Here is a 22,009-nt window from a genome sequence, read left to right as displayed (position 1 = left end):
TGGGGGGCACTGCCAGCAGCAGCATGGCGGCCGCTGGAGAGCACCAAAGGTGAGCCGGTGGCAGAGTGGCAGGGCAGCCCCCGAGGCAGTAGCCAGGGAGAACAAGGAGGAGGAGCTGTGGCCCAGTACCGACTGATCCATGGACCAATACCAGTCCGCAGACCAGTTGGGGACCACTGCTATAAAGACTTCTAATCTCCCACTCTCCCCACGTCCCATTCAGCCCATGGGTCAAGTTCTCTTCCACTAGGAGTGAGGGACTAGATGTAATCGTACACTGGAGGGATCCTCCAATGGTAACACCAAGACTCTGCCCAAGCTTCTACCATACGCCTGGCTGAAGAACTCCATCTTGCAGGCCCTGCAGAAAGCTGACAACTCTGGCAGGGCCCTCAGCTCTTCCGGGAGCTCATTCCACCAGGTTGGGGCCAGGACCAAAAAGGCCTTGGCCCTACTCAAGGCCAGGCAGATATCCTGGGGCAGTGGTCCCCAACCCGCGGCCTGCGGCCCGGTGCCGGGCCGCAAAGGCCATGGCGCCGGGCCGCGGCTCCCTCTCCCTGCCCCCCCCCGCAGTAAAAAACTTCTCAGGCCACACGTTTGCAGCCCGGGAAGCTTCTTACTGCGGGAGGGGGGAAAAGAGGGAATCAGGGCCGCGCCCGCGCATTGCACATGTGCAACCAAAATCATGTGTGCGCGATTTCAGCCGCGCATGCGCAATGCGCGGCCGCGCATATGCAATGTGTGGGCAGGCAGTTGCCCTGCCGGTCCCTAGACTCAAAAAGGTTGGGGACCACTGTCCTGTGGGCCTGGGACAACCAGCAGATTCATACCCACAGAGCGAAGAGCCCTGGGGGCACAAAAGCTCATTTAACAGAAAAGCTGTGAAGTTGGAGTCCACTTGCACCTTTAAAACTAAAAATTTTACAAATTAAAGTTGCCACTGGACTGAAAATTCGTTCTGTTGCTTCAGTCTAGCATATCTACCCACCTGAATCTGAATTTTTTTAAACAGCAAAGTATTCAGTGATGTGAAGTATTGCCTGTATTCAGAAATGGAACAGGCCAATACAGGATTTGTATTAAAAAAACAAAACAAAACAGGGTTGCCTGGTCTCTCCTGGCCAACGGCAGGGGAGGGGGAGGGTTGCCAAATCCGTGTTGGGAAACTTGGCACTGTCGGAGTCCACCTCCCAAAGCATCCATTTTCTCCAGGGGCCTGATCCCTGTAGTCTGGAGATGAGCTGTCATTCTGGGGGATCCCCAGGTCTCGCCTGGAGGCTGGCATCCCTAATTCAAAATCCCACAGGAAGCAGCCCAAAGAAAGAGCATTTGAACTCTCCACCCTTCCCCAGGGATTCGTACTTTGCGTTCCACCGCATAGTCTGCTGGGAAACGGGTTCCTCCCGTGATGCATGCTGGGGGCTGTAGTCTTGGTGCTCATCGCCCCATTGCAGATGTGCACGGACTTGTGCGGTTGTGCTTCGCTGCCTTGACTGCCTGCCTGCCTGCCGTCCGGGCACCTGTTCCCCGGGCAGGCGCTTTCCGCCGGAGGACCTGGGCTGCGGTCCAGAAACCAGCAGGGGCGAGACGGGCCCCACCCGAGCGCAGCCACGAGGGCCGGTGCCTGCCGTGCGTGGGGCGACGGCGCTTCCTGGGGGCGCAGCCCGACTCCCCACCCCCCGCCCCGGCGGTGGCTCCATGCTGCCGGGAGCCGCCGCCTCCGCCTCCCGCCCCTCAGCCAGAGGCAGGACGGGGAGGCGGCGTCCCCCGGGGCTCCCGCCCGCGGCCTGAGCCAAGCGCCGGGGGAGAGCGGCCGCCGCGCCGCGCCGCGCCGGAGGAGGGAGGATGGCGAACCAGCTGGTGGTGCTCAACGTCTACGACATGGTAAGCGAGAGCCCCGGCGCCACCGAGGCCTCTTGCCCGCCCGCAGCGAGCATCCGCCTCGCCCGCCTCTCGGCGGCGGGGATGGTTCCGGCGTGCGGCTGGGGGCTCCTCCTCCGCTGCCCCGCAGTCGGCGGCTTCCCTGGAGCTTCGAGGTGCCTCTCACGGGCCGCTTCCGCAACTCAGTTGGGGATGTTGCATCCTTCAAGGAACGCTTTGAAAGATACTCTCGCTTTTAAACCTGGTTTGAAAGTAGGGCGACACATTGGTGTCCGTGGAATTAAGAGCGCCAGTGTTCAGCAACAGGTGCATGAACTTTCAGTTTTCTTCTGGAGGTTATGGGTTCAGGAAAGGTCCACGCTTACTCGACCTGTGAACTTTGAAAATGTTTTTAATATAACTGAAGACAGAGGCAAAGACCAGGTAGATGCTGGTCATGACTGCAGGACTAGACTTGTGCAATTCTCAGACTCGTAAACTGCCTTGAGCATCAACTCTTTAAAGTGTAATCTTAAATCTCAGTGGATTTACAAGGGTGGTGTTATCCATGTTTAAGATGGTACACATACTCTTTTTTGCCTCTCAGAAGAACACAAAACAAGGAAATTATTTAGAAGACAAATGGAAAGATTTTTTCAAATGGGTCAGTTCTGTTAGTCATGTGGGTTTAAAGCCTCCATCACAGAAACAAGTTTGAACTTGGCAGTATGTGAGAAAAACAAATTTTGCAATCTTTTAATTTGTCAAACCACATTACCCGTGTCTTCATTAATTTGTTTATGTGGTACACAACTAAAGAAATACAATTCTAGAAATGTTGAACCCATAGGTGGGGGGAACATTTTTAATGGAACAAACAAGAAGTTGAAATACATGTGACACTATTTACCCTTAACAAACCTAAATATATTTTACTGCTTTAAGAGCATATATCATTCATAACATATTATTAACACTCATTAACATATAAAATTATACTATTTTTTCATATTTTACTGACTTCCAAAATATTTCAGTGGAATCCTTCACAGAGTTATGGAGTTCTAAGTCCATTGAAGTCCATGGTGTTAGAAAGGCGAAGTCCATTTAAAGTTGCACTGTTTTTTTAAAAAGTGAATATACCAAATACAGAAGAGAGAGAGAGCCACAAACTGTTACATCCTGTGCTGTCTTAGTACATGTATATTAGACAGAAGCCATCTCATAATTTTAGAACAGTACTACTAACATATCTGGACATTAAGGGAAGCTCTAAAATATTTAAAAATTCTGAAGTCTTCAACTGTGATTATCATAATCCACATTATTACACATAGTGTATGAAATTAGTCACATTTAAACAATGAACATGCCGCTGAAAACACAGGGAAGTGAAACAGGAGTCCACTGGCCTCTGGAGACCAACAGAATTTATTCTTGTGTAAATTTTTGTGAGTCAAAGTTTACACAGAAATACATACTGTTAGTCTTCAAGGTGCTGCTGGATACCTGCTTTATTTTCATACTAAAGACTAGTATGGCTCCACACCTGGAAGTATATATGAGAAATATTATGATCTAATGATACAGATTTTGAGTGTGTAGCACCTTGTCTTAGAAAGCATTTCATAGGAGGTTTTGTCAAAGTAATGTAAACAATTAGATGCCACATTCTGTGCCAGTTATACTTTCTGTGTTGTTTTCAAGGTCACCCTTGTCTAGAAGGTTAACTGTAGCTAAATTTCAAGATTATCATGGATTAGCACCACTGAAGAAAGATGTAGGGAAACTGGAACATGTCCAAAGAAGGGCAACAAAGATTGTGAGGGATTTGGAAATGTAAAGTTCTGCATTTAGGTAGGAAAAATCAAATGCATCATTATAGGATGGGTGAGACATGTCTTGGCAGTAATGTGTGTGAAAAGGATCTGGGGATCTTAGTAGACCATACACCGAAAATGAATCAGCAGTGTGACTTGGTAGCTAAAAAGGCAAATGGGATTTGAGGCTGTATTAAAAGAAGTATAGAGTTATAATCTCCCACTTTATTGACATCTGGTTTGACCTCACTTGGAATACTGTGTTAAGTTTTGGGCAAATAGTTGTTTTAATACAGCCCCAAATCCCATTAAAATTCATTTTAGCTCAGTTTTCCAGCCTGTCAGGATCATCCTGTATACTGATTCTGTCTTCTGGTGTGTTTGCTACCCCTCCCAGTTTAGTATAATCTGCAAATGTAATAAGTACCCCTCTGTTCCTTCATCCAAATCATTTATGAATATGTTGAACAACACAGGGCCAATCCCTGAGGCACTCCACTCCAAGGAGATGACAACCATTTACAAGCATCCTTTACAAATTTACAAGCAACTGTGTCTACCAGACTTAGTTTACAATATACACTTATCAGAGACAGGAAACAATTCTTATTACTGGCTCGCTGTTCAGAGTTTTATGGCAATTCTAGCTAAACTAAGCTTAAGCTGTCTCTTGCCTCTGTATCAGGCTTTCTCAACCAGGGTTTTGTGAAACCCTAGGGTGCTTGAACCCTGAAAGGGTTTCCCAAATGGGTGAGAGTTAATTAGTTTTTAATTAAAAAAAAACTGTTGAACATTTATCAGGTAATATGATCATATATGGTCTTGTTGAATTGGTAAAAAATTGCCACCCTATCTTCTGCTAACAGAAATGCCAGTCTGTCAGAATAATTGTATGGCTGGATACAGGCCAGAATCCCATAAGCAAGTATACATGAATCCTCAATCTTTTAACATTGTTATCTACATAAAGAGTTGGAAAACCCCAAAGATCATACTAGTATATTTAACATAACTTTGTCTGTCATGTTCTGAATCAACAACACCTCCTTAATAAATTAACTTTGGGCAGGGCCAAGGTACTCCTAGCTGATGCAACGAGACTTGGAAAAGCACAGTGTAGGGGTACTCCTTCATGACAAACGGTGCTCAGGCCTAAATCTGACTTGTTTGTTTATAATGTTGCATGACTAGCCTGCATGGGGTCACCTAATAGAGCCTCCTGTCACTGAATCCTAACATGGCCCAAAGTCAAAACGTCATATTTTTCTCTCTCCTCCTTAGAAGGAGCTAGTTTTATACCCCACTTTTTACTACCCAGAGAAGTCTCAAAGTGACTTAAGCCTTCCTATATTTTTTAATCCATCTCAAGTATAGTAATGTAGTTTCTATAAGTTTTGAAATAACATGTTGCATAGAGCAGTCAAGTTAAACAAGAATGAGTGTTTAGTATTTCCACAAACCTATTTAATAAGGCATACTGAGATCACCAAAAATCTATCTGTATGTGGTATGTGGGTAGAGAGACACAAATGATTTCTCCTGAGCAGCAGACAAGAATTCTTGTTTTTTGCTGAGACGGATAGCATTAATAGCACTCACTAAAAATCCACTGGATCTGGACAGTCCAGGCAAGCCTGACCCTATCAGTTATCGAAACTAAACAGGGTTGGTGCTGGCTAACACTTACATGGACAATCTCCAAGGAATACCAGGGCCGTGACGCAGATGCAGGCACTTGCAAACCGATTCTGAATATCTTTTGCCTGGCTGCCGGACAATCTTAGTATCTCGTGGCTACATTACACACATGCCATCCATACCATAAATAAATAAACAATCTACACAGCAACTAATTGCACAGGCTTAGCAGATTGCCTCTTTAGTGTCTGAATTTCAGATGATGTCCTCGTCTGTCATTTTGTTGAAGCCTTAAAAAATCACTCTGGAAAACCTTTTTATCCTCTGCTAGATCATAGCAGCAGAGAAACCCATGAGCACTTGAGCAGAGGAAATATGTAATCATTATAACTATCTAGTTTCTTAACTCCCATGCTTAATCTTAAACAGATTTTAGACATTTTAAAAACTTCCTAGATAATGGTAATTTTCTCCAGCCCAGATAATTCATATACTTTTTATTTTTATACTAGTATCAAAGCCCATTCTAAAAATGGGCTTTGAAAGGGGCATCAGGCAGGAGGGCATGAGAGGATGGCCGCGGCTCCTTTTGGCCCTCAAAATGGGCTAAAGGGAGTGGAAGCTCCCCCCCCCGCCGGCGACAGGGCTTTGCGGCCCGCAGGGAGGCTGCAAACTCCCCTCCTGGCTCCCTCCCAGTAGGAGTGTACCTGCGGGCCACAAAGCCCTGCCACTGACTCTCTCCTCGTGGGCGACAATGGAGGCCGCAGCCACAAGACTGACAGGTACGGGACGCAGTAGGGTTACACAATATAGACAAGAAGTATTTTGACAATGGGATGGACCGATGTTTAAATGCCTATCCTGTGATTACATAGTTAAAACAGATTTATAGCTGGATTATTGTAGTACAGTTCAGGTTTGTATGCCTAGCTTGCTGTTTCAGGCTGGATTCAAACAGAGATGAGGAAGAGTGACTGCCATAGTTGCACTTCTAGCTTCTTCTCTCCATGCTTTATCACTTTCAGGATTGTTGTAAATGACCACTTGTGCTGTGAGGTCTTTTTAGTAAGCGTTGGAAGCATGGAAGCATTATGTGTGGAAGTTATAGTGTTCTAATTTCACAATGAGACAGTAATTAGCTCACTCCTCCACAAATTTCCAGGCAGTTGATGAACTGCAGTCATCATCAGCTCAAATATGAATAGGCATATCCACAAGTGGTCATTTGAAACCACTTTTTTGGTATGAAAGTAAGCATGATGTCAACAAACTTGTGTTCCGAAACCCCATTTACTTATATAACACCAACATGGGAGTAATTTTGAACGTTTCCAGTCTTGCTGGTTTTGCCCTGCAACTGTTTCTCTGGACCATCCCCCACCCTCAATCAAATTTATTTCCAGTCCCAGTACCAAACCAGATGTTAGTTTAGGAAAGTGAAGACATGTGACCTTCATAAATTATGAAGTTAATTTCTTGTAACAAAAAACAGAAAGTAGATAATACCCATACACACATATACATACAGAGAGAGTCAGAAGCAGGACAGCATCTTGGCCTACTTGGAACCTCAATTAATAGGTTGACTATTTTTATTTATTTATTTAGATTTCTATACCACCCTTCTGTATGCCTCTGGGCTGTTACATTAAACGTTGTAGGCCTGCATACAGCAACTTGCCGAAGTCCAGTCTAGAGCTGACCACTGCATGGATCACTGTGGCTAGTTGTTCTGGGGCTAGGTAGGACGCTAGTAGCTTGGCTTGGTGGAGGTGGTAAAATGCCAGCTGCACTACCTTTGTGACCTGGGCTTCCGTTGTAAGGGAAGTGTCCAGGATCACACCCAGGTTCCTGGCGGAGTGAGCCGTTATGAGCTGCACTCCATCCAGGGTGGGCAGGTGCGCTTCCTCCCATGGTCCCTTTTAACCAGCCACAGGACCTCTGTCTTTGCAGGGTTCAGCTTCAGATGAATCTGCTTGATCGATTTTGTCACTGCTTCCAAGCATCTGGCTAAAGATTTCTTTTCTTTCTTTCTTACTATTTTTCTCCCTGTATGCATTTGTTGTTCTGTAATTTGTATGTAACTTTTTTCTGTATTAATAAAAAATTAATAAAAAAAGAAAAGAAAAGGGTAATTGGGTGTACACAGACATATTTTCCCTTCTCTCTCCACATTCTTACATTGTATCTGATAAAGGGAGCTGTTACTTTTGAAAGTGTATATCCCAAATATTATGTTGGTTTCTAAGGTACTACTGGATTCAAATCTAGGTATACTATCTTTTCTGCTTGACCAATTTATTGAGCATATTCATCACCCTTATGGGGGAGGTGGCCTCTCCCTCACCCCAGGACATGGAAAGGCTGCAGGCCCTCAGGGAAGGGAACTCACCAACAGGGGCGGCTCTCATGAAACAGGGATCTGTAGCCTCTGAGCCTCGGAGGGAAGTGAAATGAAGAGGGGGAGAGGCCACCTCCCCCATAAGGGTGATGAATATGCTCAATAAATTCCATCTAGTGTGGGATGGAACGTGATTGGCTGTCTGCTGGGCAGGTGGGCAGGTGCGCTTGAGGGAGGAGGAGGCACTCAGGGGCAGAACAGCCGTCCTGAATGGATATTAAGTGCTGAGTAGCACTTAGACCATGAGACCTTCTCCAATCCCTTACCAGAAATATATAGTGGTACAGATTCAAGTAGGCATTGGCTTCCAAAATATACATGAAATAAGTGAAATATTGAATTAAAGTTATATTTCTCCCTTTTTTTAAGTACTGGATGAATGAATATACCTCTTCTCTTGGAATTGGAGTATTCCATTCTGGAATAGAGATCTATGGCAGAGGTGAGTAAAACAATTTAACATTGTTGCCACAAAGTATCTGTGATATAATGCTTTTAAAGTCTGTAAATAATGCCCTAAAATGTAGTACATTAGAAGAAAAGAAGTTTTATACCCTGCTTGTCATTACCCAAAAGAGTTCCAAGCAGCTTCTAAACATCTTTCCTCCCCCCCCACAACATACACACTATGAGATAGGTAGGGCTAAAAGAACTTTTATTGAACTGCATTGAACATGAGTTAGCAGTGTGACTCAGTGGTTAAAAAGGCAAATGGGATTTTGGGCTGTATCAAACGGAGTATCGTGTCCAGATCACGGGAGGTGATGGTACCGCTTTAATCTGCTCTGGTTCAGCCTCACTTGGAGTATTGTGTTCAGTTTTAGCCACCCCAATTGAAGAGGGATGTTGACAAACTAGAACGTGTCTAGAAGAGGGCAACAAAGATGGTGAGGGGTTTGGAGACCAAGACGTATGAAGAAAGGTTGGGGGAGCATGGTCTGTTTAGCCTAGAGACGAGATGACTGAGAGGAGATCTGATAACCATCTTCAAGTATTTAAAAGGGTGCCATATGGAGGATGGGACAAACCAGAACAAATGGGATTAAATTAATTCAAAAAAATTCCATATAAACATCCGGAAGAAGTTCCTGACAGAATGATTTCTCAGTGGAACAGGCTTCCTCAGGAAGTGGTGGATGTCAGATGTTGCAAGGACTCACAACCAACTTCTTAGAAATAGAAAGTTTTATTGAGAAGCACTTCATACATCTTAGACTAGTGAAGTCAAATCTGCCTGGTGCCGGATTTGCTTCTTCTTATCAATACAATTCTCCCGCCCAAAACTTGAAAGTTCCCAAGGGAGGGGAGGCAGAGAGAGGAGCCAAATGCAATTAGAAACAGTGTTACTTTCACATGTCCTTGGCTGTCTTCAGACTTAGATAAGACCCAGCCGAGAGGCCTCACCGAAAAGCACATTGAGAGATAATGGCTACAATAACATACAATTCACTTTTAACTAGTTAGCATGATACAGGACCTGGAGCTCCCAGGCACCAAGCAATATAACTGTCATGGAGGAACTTAGGCTAATTTATGACAGGGTTTTCTAACAATCCTGACATCCCTCCGCACTAAAAATAGACTCCCTCACTAGCCCGCATCCACCGGCCGTGGACATAATGAGAAGGCACGATGGAATGCCCTGAGAAGGCGGAGGGCTTTCACATTCCCCGCATCAACCCACTCCCTTTCCCCTGAAGGGAAATCTTTCCAATCCACCAAGTACTGGAGCCGGCCTTTGTGTAAACGAGAGTCCAGGATCTGGTTGACTTCGTAGTGGGTGTCTTTGTCAATAAAAACAGGCACAGGCGTCGAGAGCGGAGGGTGCCACACATCCGGCAGGGGGGGCTCGCCGCAGCAGGCTGGAATGAAAAACCGGGTGCACATTCCTGTAAGTCTTTGGCAAACCCAACTCAACAGTCACATCATTGATCACTTTTACAATGGGAAAGGGTCCCACAAATTTAGGTCCCAATTTCTTTGACTGTTGTTGACAGCGTAGGTTTTTTGTGGAAAGGTAGGCGAGGTCCCCCAATTTCCAGGCGGGTGCAGGCGCACGTTTTTTATCTGCCTGGGACTTATACGCTTGTTTTGCCTCCTCGAGGCTAGAGACAATGTCTGGCCAAGCTGCACTAATATTCTTAGCCCATTTATTGACCTCAGGAGCTTCAGTAGATACCAAATCCCAGGTGGGTGCAGCAATCAGGTCAGTTCCGTACACCACCTTAAAGGGAGATACTCTGGTGGAAGCATGTACCCCGTTGTTGTAGGCGAACTCAGCAAGGGGCAGGAGGGCAACCCAATCATTCTGTTGGTGGTTAATGAAACAACGTAGATATTGTTCAAGAATTTGGTTCACCCTTTCCGTTTGCCCATTGGACTCAGGGTGGTAGCCAGAGGTCAAGGCTTGTTCCACCCCTAGCAACTTCAAAAGCTCCCGCCAGAACTTGGCAACGAACTGAGGGCCCCGATCCGTGAGCAATCTCCTAGGAATTCCATGTAGCCGGATTATGTGAGTCACAAACATCGAGGCCAGTTTGGCCGCCGAGGGCAAGCCCACACAGGGGATGAAGTGAGCTTGCTTTGAAAATGCATCCACCACCACCCAAACCACAGTTTTACCCTGGCTGGGGGGCAGGTCCGTGATAAAATCCATAGTAACATCAGACCAGGGACGGGAGGGGGTGGGCAGGGGTGGGCAGGGGCTGCAGCAACCCCCGTTTCTTTCCTCCCGGGGGTTTGGAAACAAGGCAGGTGGGGCAGCCTTGCACATATTTCTCCACATCCCCCCTCAATGTTGGCCACCAGTAATGTCTTCTGACCAGGTGCAGAGTTTTCACAAAGCCAAAATGCCCTGCCGTTTTTGCATCGTGGCACAATTTCAAAACGTCCCCGCGCGCCGCAGCCGGGACGTAGAGGCGCTCGCCTTTGAAAAACAGGCCCCCCTTGTCAACGAGGGCGGAGCGGAGGGAAACGAATTCAGAGTCTTGTAGGACCTCCTTCTGAACCCACCCACCGGGGACCAGGCTGCCTTTTTTTGTTTGACTGCGCGTCACGGCCGCCAGCCCCAACTGGGCGGGTGTGAACACCGTGTCCACCAATGGGTCTCGTTTGCTGTTGTACTGGGGCAAGCGAGAAAGGGTTTTCTCCCACTGGTCTAACACTTCCGAAAAACCAATACAAACGCCAAAAAGTTTATTTTGCCTGGCAGATGCTTAAGAGAAAAGTTGAACCGGGAGAAAAACTCCGCCCACCGCATTTGCTTGGCTGACAAGGAGCAGGGCTGCTTGAGCGTTGGAGATTTTTATGGTCCGTCCAAACTACAAACGGGACGGCAGACCCTTCCAGCCAATGCCTCCAAGTGGCAAGAGCTAACTTTACTGCAGCTGCCTCTTTTTCCCAAATTGCCCAGTTGCGTTCCGCCCCAGAAAACTTTTTTGACAGATAGGCTAGGGGGTGCAGCTTCCCATCTTCTCCCTCTTGCAGGATTATGGCCCCCATTGCCACATCCGAAGAATTTACTTGCACCGTGAATTGTTTGGATGGGTCAGCATGTGCCAACACCGGTTCAGACGTAAAGAGGAGTTTCAAGCTCTCAAAAGCCTCCTGGCAATGGGGGGTCCACTGGAGTGGAGCGCCCGGTCGATTTGCCGCCTTCCCCCCCTCTTTCGTTTTCAACAAGTCAGTCAGAGGCAATGCCACCTTGGCAAAACTGGGAATAAACGTTCTATAAAAGTTCGCAAAGCCCAAGAAACTTTGAAATTGCCTCCTAGTCTTGGGAAGTTCCCAGGCCAACAAGTCCCGCACCTTGCCCGGGTCCATTTCAATCCCAGCTTTGGACACCCAGAATCCAAGAAACTCCACCGCCTCCCGGTGGAACTCACATTTTGAAAGTTTGGCAAACAGATGGTGCTTCCGCAGCCGGCTGAGCACCTCCCGGACTAATTTTGTGTGTTCGGCCAGGTTGTCAGAATACACCAAAATATCATCAATGTAGACCAGCACCCCCTGATACAACAAATCATGCATAATTTCATTTATCATGTTCATGAACACGCCCGGAGCGCCGGCGAGGCCGAACAGCATGACGGTGTATTCAAATTGGCCCAAGGGGGTGTTGAATGCCGTCAGGTACTCATGCCCCTTCTTTATACGGACCCTGTAGTAAGCTTCCCTCAAGTCCAATTTTGTAAAAATCCGGGCCCTCCCCAAATGTCCCAACAAATCCTTAATCAATGGCAATGGGTAGGCATTGCAGGTGGAAACAGCATTCAGCCCCCGGTAATCCGTGCAGAGGCGCAGGGACCCATCCTTCTTTTTGACGAAGAGGACTGGGGCAGCCAGGGGGGAAGTGGCCGGTCTGATGAAACCCCTGGCTAAATTCTTGTCCAGGAACTCCCTGAGCTCCTTCATTTCCCTAGGACTCATGGAGTACAATTTGGCTTTAGGAAGCGATTCTCCCTTTTTCAGCTCAATTGCACAGTCTGTTTTGCGATGGGGAGGCAACTGATTGCACTCAATCTCCGCAAACACATCCTCAAACTCTCGATACTCCCGTGGGAGGGCGAGTGCCCCTGCCTCCGCCACCGCGGCCATGGATTGGCAGCCCGGAGCGGGTAGGGGTCGTACATCCTGCTTGCAACCCGGAGACGAAAACTTCACCGTCCCCTTCTTCCACTTCACTGTGGGGTCATGTTCACGCAACCAGTCCAGCCCCAACACACACGGGAATGCGGAGTGAGGTGCCACCAGGGGTTGGATTTGCTCCCAATGTCTATCAATGTCCAAGTCCATCGGGAGCGTTTTCACTGTGGCCTCCCCCCCTGGGGCACATTTCCCATCCAACTGAGTGATGGGTAGGGGCTCCCCCAGAGGCACCTTCCCCACCCCCAAAGTCTCGGCCAGTGCTGGGCTTACTAGGGTTTTGGTACAGCCCGAGTCCACTATGCAACGTACCCCCAATTTTTTTCCAGAGCTGGGTTCAGTGAGAGTGGCGGGCAAGAGAACCAGGGGAGAGTCACTCACCGCGCGTTTGCCCCTGCCGGAGACCTGTTGGTGGGGCGCCTTTACAGCAGGTCGTCGTCGTTTCCCGACTGCTCTCCAGACTGTATTTCCTCCTCTTGGCTGCTGCCATCAGATTCCTCCACCACAGTCGCTGCTCCAGCCGGAGCGAGCAGGGACTTAGCGGTCTTCTTTGGGGCCATTTTCTTGGTTGTCGTGGCTTTGGCTGGTGCTCCACCCAACGGTTTGGTGCTTGCTGAACCTCCCGCCCCGGTTTTGGCTGGGCACTGGGCGAGGAAATGGCTAGCCTGGCCGCAGCCCAAACATAAACCTTTTTCCATGCGCCGTCCATCTTTGTAAATTTAAACCGAGGCTAGATAGCCATCTGACGGAGAGGCTGATTCTGTGAAGGCAAAGGGGTGGCAGGTTACAGTAGATGAGCGATTGGGATGTGAGTGTCCTGCATAGTGCAGGGGGTTGGACAAGATGACCCAGGAGGTCCCTTCCAACTCTATTATTCTATGATTCTTCTATGATTCTAAGATGCCTCTATGCATGTACTTCTTACAGGGAGTTTAAAAGGCAGGGAGGGTTGGCTGGGAGTGGGGTGAATGAATAACAGATTGAGATAGAGATAGAACAAAACAACTGAGAGGATGTGCTTGAAAGTGAATATATTGAATGAGCAGAGGAGAGAAAAAGGTAAACAAGCTTCGGGTTTGGGGAAGAAGATAATCAAAGGAAGGGATAGAGTGATAGGTAGGGGTTTGTAAAGTGAAGTAGTTAGGAAATGAAAGTTAAGTTTGTTTTGTAAATTTTCCTTTGACTAATTTATATTTTACCAGTATTGGGCTGAATGCTGAGGGAAGTAATTGTATATTCTGGACTCTATGATTATTAAAATTTGTTTTTATCCAATTTATATGATAAATATTGCGTCCTCAGTAATTCAAAGTTTAATGGTTTCAGGACTAACATAGTTTTTTTTAATGAGTGAGGATCTAGAGTGATCCTAGAATCATAGAGGTGGAAGGAGCCATACCGTCCATCTAGTCCAACTGGTGAACTGCTCTGATTGTGAAAAGTTTGTTTCCTGATATCTAGCTGGTACCATTCTACACAGAGTTTAAAGCTATTACAATGGATCCTATCTTTTGCTGCCAATAGGAACTATTTCCTGCCCTCCTCCAAGTGAAAACCTTTCAAATACTTAAAGACAGCAATCATGTCCCCTCTCAACCACCTCTTCTCCAGGCTGAACATTCCCAAGTCCCTCAGTCTTTCCTCATAGGGCTTGGTTTCCACGCCCCAGATCATCCTCGTAATTCTCCTCTGTACCCTCTTAGTTTTGTGTTAGCATAGTTTGTAGGCATTGAGGTAGGCACAAAAACAGACTGCATCCCAGGTCCAAGAGATCTGAGAAGTCCTACCACATGCTATAAAGAAATGGGATACAAAAATGAGAGAGAGGGAAGGGTCATCAAAGCCACATATCTTGCAGACATATGTCACTAGGGGACAATTGAAAGTCACTGGATCTTATCTCTTATGTTTCTCCATCTGCTTCAAAAACACACTCAAGTATGCTGTTTTGATTGTCCAATCATAATTCAGATTAGAGATGATGGCCCTGGAAAAGTTGGAAATTTGGGGGAGAATTAGAAGAAATGTATTAAAAATTGCTTCTTTTTTTATAATAAGTAAAATGTATTTTAAAGTAAAGTTTTAGACTAAAATGAATGATAATGTTCACTGTTAACTGATGTGGGATTCAAGTGTTTTATGTTGGGGTGGGGACACATGGTTAATTTGTTACCAAGTTACTCTGCCTGTTCAGAGTTTGAGAACAACAGTTTAAATATATACTGTATATGCTTCAGATAAGAGCCTCTTGTGGCACAGAGTAGTAAGGCAGCAAACATGCTGTCTGAAGCTCTGCCCATGAGGTTGGGAGTTCAATCCCAGCAGCCGGCTCAAGGTTGACTCAGCCTTCCATCCTTCCGAGGTCGGTAAAATGAGTACCCAGCTTGCTGGAGGGTAAACAGTAATGATTGGGGAAGGCACTGGCAAACCACCCCGTATTGAGTCTGCCATGAAAACGCTGGAGTGCGTCACCCCAAGGGTTAGACATGACTTGGTGCTTGCACAGGGTTTACCTTTACCTTTATGCTTCAGATGCTTTCATATTCCGCAGTTTGTAAAAGAAACTGGTCTGTGGAATATGAAAGCATCTCTATTTGCAAGTTACACACCACATTAAGAAACAAACTAACATGAAAAGTAGAGAAGTGTGTTTGAAACCTGTATGAATACATTCAGCGCTCTGAAGTCCACTGAGAAAACATTAATGTACAAAATTAGAATCTATTTCTCTTTCAGAAGTGCATTATGACTAGAGAAAATTGAGAAGATGGTGCTTTCAAGGATTTATTTAAATCAGATTGTTTTGACGCCATTATATGGCTCTTGTCCACAGTGGAGGTACACTACGAAAGAATTGCATGATGTGTTTATTCAGTAGTCAGATTTACTGATAGACCTTAATACTATGATCTGTTAGATTAGCGATCCCCAACCTGTGGGCTGCGGACCACATGTGGTCCTTCAACTAATTGGAGGTGGGTCCTGAAGGATGCCTTCTCCCCCCCCCCCCGGCCCTTTACTTCATCCCCCCCAGCCCTTTACAACACACTTCATTGTTGTGGCGTGTCTGTATCTCATTTTGAAGGGATGTTTAAACATTACCATAGCGATCAGAGAGCGTTAGGGCAGTAGTCAGATTTACTGATAGTCCTTAATACTATGATCTGTTAGTTGAAGGCAACCCCCCCCCAAACTCCCCGCCCCCCACTTCCAGTTTGAAGAGGAACTGATCTCGTTATCACTTCTGGAAAAGGGGGTTATGTTTCTGGATAACGCTGTATAAAGAGGCGACTCAAGTTGAAAAAATATTTCATATGTTTACTACAAAGTTGGTGGCTTCTTCTTTAAAATGTGCCTAACTACTTAGGGAACAGTAGGTTGCTGCTTCATCTCTAACTTTAGGAATGCTTTGAATGTTTGTTTAAATAAACACTAGCCATTTCATAACCATACCATACAGTGTAATTTTCTGTACTTCATTGGGGCCAGTGTGCCCTTGTGAATGGAAGGCATTGTTGGATCCAATTCTGTGATGTTCAACATTATGTTCTTTTCACTCCTTTACAATGCATAGGTTTTAAGTCTTTATGGTTTGCACGTGGGGGGGGGGACGTTTTTTCTATGGCTTCAAAATCTCAGATACAAAGGAATTGGGCAGAAACTTCCTTTACTCATTTTTATTATTGGAAGCTAAGCTAATGATATCCAAATGGAGTATAAAAGTTGCAGGCTTATGTGCAAAGATTCAGGCCGAAGCATGTTTAACAAATTATCAAGGCATAAAAGTGATGGCTTGACTTGAAGCATTGTTTTTAAAGACCTGCTTTTTTCCTTTCAGAATTTGCTTATGGTGGCCATCCATATCCCTTTTCTGGAATATTTGAAATTTCTCCAGGAAATGCATCTGAACTAGGAGAAACATTTAAATTTAAGTATGCAACTTTTTCATTTATTGATGTGAATGAAATTGTCTTATTGAATGTTTTCAATATATGCATGGCTTCAGTCTGATAATTTCAAATATCTGTAGTATATTTTGATCAACTGAAATATCAATTGTAAAAAATTTACAATTGTAAAAAATTTACAATTGATCAATTGTAAAAAAATTAGCTGGAATAACATTGATAAGACTTCCGTTGAGCAAGGTGTGTCTTTATAAGGATACACACCTAAGTGTGAACAATTATATTTGTGTGGAGATACACAACCTTGGAGTAAGAGAGGAAGCAGTCTAAAACTAAAAAGATTGGGGATTCTGGGCATGCAGTTAAAATAATTAGAGGGGGAAAATGAAACCATATATCGTTGCTGAATGTGTGCTCTTCAACAGAGCAGAAATGGAAAACATGTCTGGTTTGATTGTACATAAACACTTAAACACATTAAAAAAAACACTTTCTAACAATTGTTTATTTAAGGGAAGCTGTTGTACTTGGAAGTACTGACTTCATGGAAGAGGATATAGAAAAGATTATAGAAGAACTTGGAAAAGAATTTAAAGGAAATGCCTATCACTTAATGCACAAAAACTGCAATCACTTTTCTTCAGCTTTATCAGAGGTGAGTGTTATTGTAATTATCCATAGGCTGTGCTGAATGTACAAAGGAGCATTAACTTTCAATATACAAATAAGCTACTCTTGTCCCAGCTGCTGAGTGTACAAATATAATATAACCATAGTTTTCATTTCACTTCAGCTTCAGAAACTGTGCCTATGGCGCATCATGTCATTGTTACCTGTTAAAAACATATATTTGGGTTATTGGCTCTACGGTTGGGACAAAAAAAGGCATCCATTTTAAATACCCACCTTGAAGTTATTCTCAGAATGGCCAGTTATCTGAAAACTACACTTAGTGTTGCCAGTTTAAGAGACAGCATCTTTAGGGCTGAAGTGTTCCATGTAATATACTTGATCAGTGATGTGTTTCAGTTAATCAAAAAACTACATATAATTAAAAAAACATTGGATATAATTTGTAATTTTATCTAGATTCTCTGTGGAAAAGAGATTCCTCGTTGGGTGAACCGCCTTGCTTACTTCAGCTCCTGTATCCCATTTCTCCAAAGTTGCCTGCCAAAAGAATGGCTTACGCCTGCAGCACTTCAATCTAGTGTCAGTCAGGAGCTTCAGGAAGAACTTGAAGAAGCAGAAGAGGCTGCAGCATCCTCTTCCCTGTCAAACTCAGCATCAGCATCAAGAACTGGACATCACTCAAAAATATAAGTTCAGGCCAAACTATCCTTAAACTCTCAGTCACTGACTTCACTAACTGAACTTTTGCTCATTTGGTATGCAATTAGCTCTCCAGCTCAAGCCCTTGGTGTCTTCTGCTCAGGATTTTATATGTAGTGAAAAGTTTCTGGGAGAAATGGGAATTTGAGTTGGAGCTGCTGTCTTTCATCTGATCCAATAGCCTTGGACTGACTGAACTGTTTACAGTATTGTGTGCTGCCGTTTACAAGTCCCACAGGGACATCTGCCATTGAAAGACAATGTGTTAAATAGCTCAATTGGGCCTGCATAATGTAAACAGCATCTTTGCCAACTGCTGCTGAAAATGAAGCAGGAATTGTTGAATACTGTGCGTAAACAGGGTACATACTGATCAATGTAAAGAAATTTGTCCTAGGAAGCAAAGAATTTACCTTGGTGTATAACAAAGAATATGTGTTCTCTAAAATGTTGCTATCAGTTAAATCACTTATTTTAACCAATTATGAAGTGCAAATTAATATTTTACTACAAAGCCTATTGGATTCAGTTAGATTTCAACCTCATAAGTTATTTTTGTATTATTTTATTTTGTGGATTTTGGGTTTATTTGTCCTGCATGTTTTGTCTGACACAGATTTGAAAAAAAATTATTCTGAATTTCACAGCTTTTTAACTGAGTCCTCAGCAGTGCCTCTTTCACATAATTTTAAAAAGTTAGAGCTGTAGGATACAGATGGTACACATGGTTGATTTGTTAGCATGTAATATTAGGCATCACATAGAATTATTCAGCCCGTGATTCTGCAACCAGTTCTATCGGATATAAATTGCTGTCTATTAGAAGAATATCTTCCTAGAAACATGGAGAAAAATGCTGTTGTAATTTTTAATAGAACTAGTTTTCTCAACAACATGAAATATGAAAGCCTATTTGAACCTATTGTGTTAACAGAAGAGCCCTAAAGTGTTATAGATAAGTCATCCAACTATGTGCCTGGTGATACTACCTTCTTAGTCTTAGTTACAATGATTTAATAGCACATGCAAGGTCTAATTATGCCTTCTTAATATTGCTAATCTCCTGGTATAGTGGACCCTATAAACTAAAAAAATGAGTACAATTATCAAGGGAAATTATGTCTTTGTGGCTTTCTCATGGAAGCAGCGGTGACACCCAATTGGAATGAACTTTAGATTTTCCTTATGTATGCTCTCTTAAGGGTCTTCCAATTAAATGGAAAATGGTTGACTGGAAATAATGTATAAACTGATCTGCAAGTCCACAAAAGACTGCGCTGCTGAAGAAAATGTAAACTTTGCATGTGCTATTTATATTGCTGGGTTTGCTGATGTGCATTTAAACTGGGATAGCTTTGGTGCAGATATCAAAAATGACAAATCTGAAAAAGTTAGGGCTGATAAAATGATGTTGTGTAACATATATTTATTTTACAAATGTAAATCCATAGACAGCAAGACTGTTTATATGGCTTTTGGTTAGTATTGCATTATCCACATTTTCAGCTGTTTCAGTTTATACACATTTATTTGGGTGTCAGTTAAATCCTCCTGCATCCTGTTGACAGAGACACTCTAGGAGTTCCATGCTCAGAACCTAATTGCTAGGTATACATTTCTGATTTATAGCAGGACCATGGAGAGAGTGAGCTTGTGCCCCCCTGGATTTTTCCCAATCTGAAATGGCCATGGTGTGGTGCTGTTTGTCCCATTAGCAAAACTTATATGTAGCCCATTAGCAGGGATTCTACAAGGACATTTCAAATCAGGATATCAATATGGGGTGGGGTTAAGGGATTTGCCTCCTTACCCCATATGTCACTAACCAATACAAACACAAATTCCCAGGATGGAAGTCCCAGCAAAAGCCTGGTCAACAGGACTGGAGTCCTCAGACCGCAGACTTTGTAGTGTTTTAGTCTCCCCTTAGGCTGCTTTTTAGGCAAATTTGAGGAGGTGGTGGTGGAAAGTGCCATTACATAACACTCAACATGACAGAGAGACAGTTTGCATTGCTTGCTTCTGCATAGCAATCCTGGATTTGGGGGGGGGGGTTCCCCCATTTAAATACCAACCACGGCCAATTCTGCTTAGGTTCTGTGATCTGATGACATCACATTAGCCTGGCCTATCCAAGTTAGGGCAAACCTGAAGTAAAAGTTGCTTTATTACACAGAATACTCAGTTACATAAAATATGTTAAAAGTTAAATAATTCTCCAAAATGTTATGTGTTGAGAATATTCCTAATTTAGCAACAAACAAAATTGTCTTAACAATGCCATCATTACTGTGATTGACCCTTTCATAACTGTTTAGCATAACTCAATAACCCAACATTTTAAGCTCACTTTGGCTTAGATTTTAAAAGTGCCATGAACAGGTCAAGTTGGCAGAAGAGATTTTTCCTGATTGCTCCCTCTTCAGAATTCAGCCTCATATACATGTCACCAAGCCACTCTTGAGATGGGTAGACGGCATGCAGTGTGAAGGGCTGCAGCCAGAAGAGAGAATCAGCAGAAATCATCTCTCAACTGTTTGCAAAAGCTCTTCCTTGAGTTGAACAAGAGGTGGGAGAAGGGCAAAGTTCTACCAATTCTCCTTTTCAGCTGCAGCCCTCCATTTTACATCCCATGCTGTACCTAAAGTTGCCTAACCCTTTAGAAGCTGTTTCCAAAGAGTGCTAAACACTGCAATATGAAGGAGATACCAGCAAAAATCCTTAATGCAGTTACCCCGTGGTAGTTTGGGAGCCAACTACTTTCTTAAACTGACTATCTGAACTAGGATTTTGAAAATTTTATCCATTTTTTCCTATTAAGTGTTGCTGAATCATAAAATAACTAACCAGTAGCAAGAAATGGCAGATTTTTTCTCTACTATAACTGAGATAGAAATGGTATTTTGTAGTTCAAGTTTGAAGCTGTTGATAAAGTTCAGATTCTAGCTGTGGTTTGGACTCACAGATGTTCTATGATGCACATTATGATTTTATGTGGAACAGTTAATATGCATCCCAGAGCAAAGAGGATTCTGAACCAGAGCCAGAATCTGAACTTCATGGAATTGTCTTTCCACAGGTAAATAGGGAGTCCTTGTGTGGTGCTTCATGAAGATACTGGATTAGGTGATTTTGTAGATTCTCCTAATATTTCAGGCAAACTATTCTGAAGTAACTAAATCTCCATCCATTTTCTAGGAAACAGTAGATTTTTTTTCCTGGTTATTCTCACAGCAGTATGCCATACATGGCTGCAGTTTCATAAAGTTTACTGAGGCTGGTAAGAAATGCAAGGACATACAGAGCATAGCAGGCAAAAGCCATTTTTAATAATGATGAATCTTTCATTTGACATTCCCATTATTTCTTTTAATCCATTTATTTAATCCATGAACAAGTTTTAACATCTGAACCCTGAAGTTGATGCCACATTTTATGTAGTGATGGTAATTTGTACCTTACTACATGTGCTATATAGTCTCCACTTAATCCTTAAAACAAAAAAGCAATCCTGTCAAAGGCTGCTCTTGTATGTTAGCAATAGTTCCAGTTACCTTTCACCAGCATTACTACACAGCAGGTAGCACTCTTGTCTACAATGGCCATACTGTGCGTTAAAAACTAGAACACTTCTCTCAGCTAAGAGAATGCTGGATATCTGTGGAGTTTTTCCAACCAAAACGGGTAGAAAAATTGAGTTCAGGGTTCAGTTTCTAATACTTGATTTTAAAAAAGATTGTTGTACTTTTTTTGTCTTATCAAGTCCATTTTTTAAGCTGCCACTTTTATTCAGGAAGCCAAAAATAAATACTACATGTTGTCAGTGCACACCAATAATTTGTGGTTTCATTATAAGAAAAAATGTGATGTGTTTCTTCTTGAAAACATGCAGTACAGTTTTAATCATAGCTGATACAAGAATTTTCACTTTTAGATGGTGAAAAGTAATGAATCTTCACTGACACTTTTTGTAAACTTGAAATCAAGTTTACTGTAATGCATAGTATTTGTATGAAATAGAGAATATTGACTTTTGTTACTCTGACATGTAAAGTTACCATAGACTTGAAACCATCCATTTATTAAAGAGAACTGTTTTTATAGAACAAATAGCATGTGTACAGTTATCAACTTGAATTATCACGTTTCAATGCACCTTCTTTGTATTGTTGCAGTGGTATCTATTTGCTGGAATTCAACATTCTTTGAACAAGAACAAAGACACCTCACTTAACAATATTCACTTATGTTTATATATAAAAAAGTAAACAAGGCCAGTGGTCTATTGTGCAGCATCTAATGTGGAGGTACTGGAAAGGTACAACACCCCATTAAAACCTGGCACAGCATTTGACGTAGCTGTATGCAGCCTTATACTTTTGAGATGGAGTGATTGAGGGGGACAC

General features: G+C 43.6%; 1 protein-coding gene across 1 annotated transcript; it reads left to right on the top strand.

Moving 5' to 3' along the window:
• The first annotated feature begins 1,457 nt into the window (after nt 1-1,457).
• On the top strand, nt 1,458-21,715 carry DESI2 (desumoylating isopeptidase 2). The gene is made up of 5 exons (XM_077344529.1): nt 1,458-1,884; nt 8,089-8,161; nt 16,202-16,295; nt 16,785-16,926; nt 17,361-21,715. Exons 1-5 carry the CDS (start codon nt 1,846-1,848, stop codon nt 17,592-17,594), a joined length of 582 nt encoding a protein of 193 aa, XP_077200644.1. The 5' UTR covers nt 1,458-1,845; the 3' UTR covers nt 17,595-21,715.
• The last annotated feature ends 294 nt before the right edge of the window (nt 21,716-22,009 follow it).

The sequence above is a fragment of the Paroedura picta genome, chromosome 1 (genome assembly GCF_049243985.1).
Source record: "Paroedura picta isolate Pp20150507F chromosome 1, Ppicta_v3.0, whole genome shotgun sequence".
Lineage (NCBI taxonomy): Eukaryota > Metazoa > Chordata > Lepidosauria > Squamata > Gekkonidae > Paroedura > Paroedura picta.
This window is presented reverse-complemented; position numbering and strand designations above follow the sequence as displayed.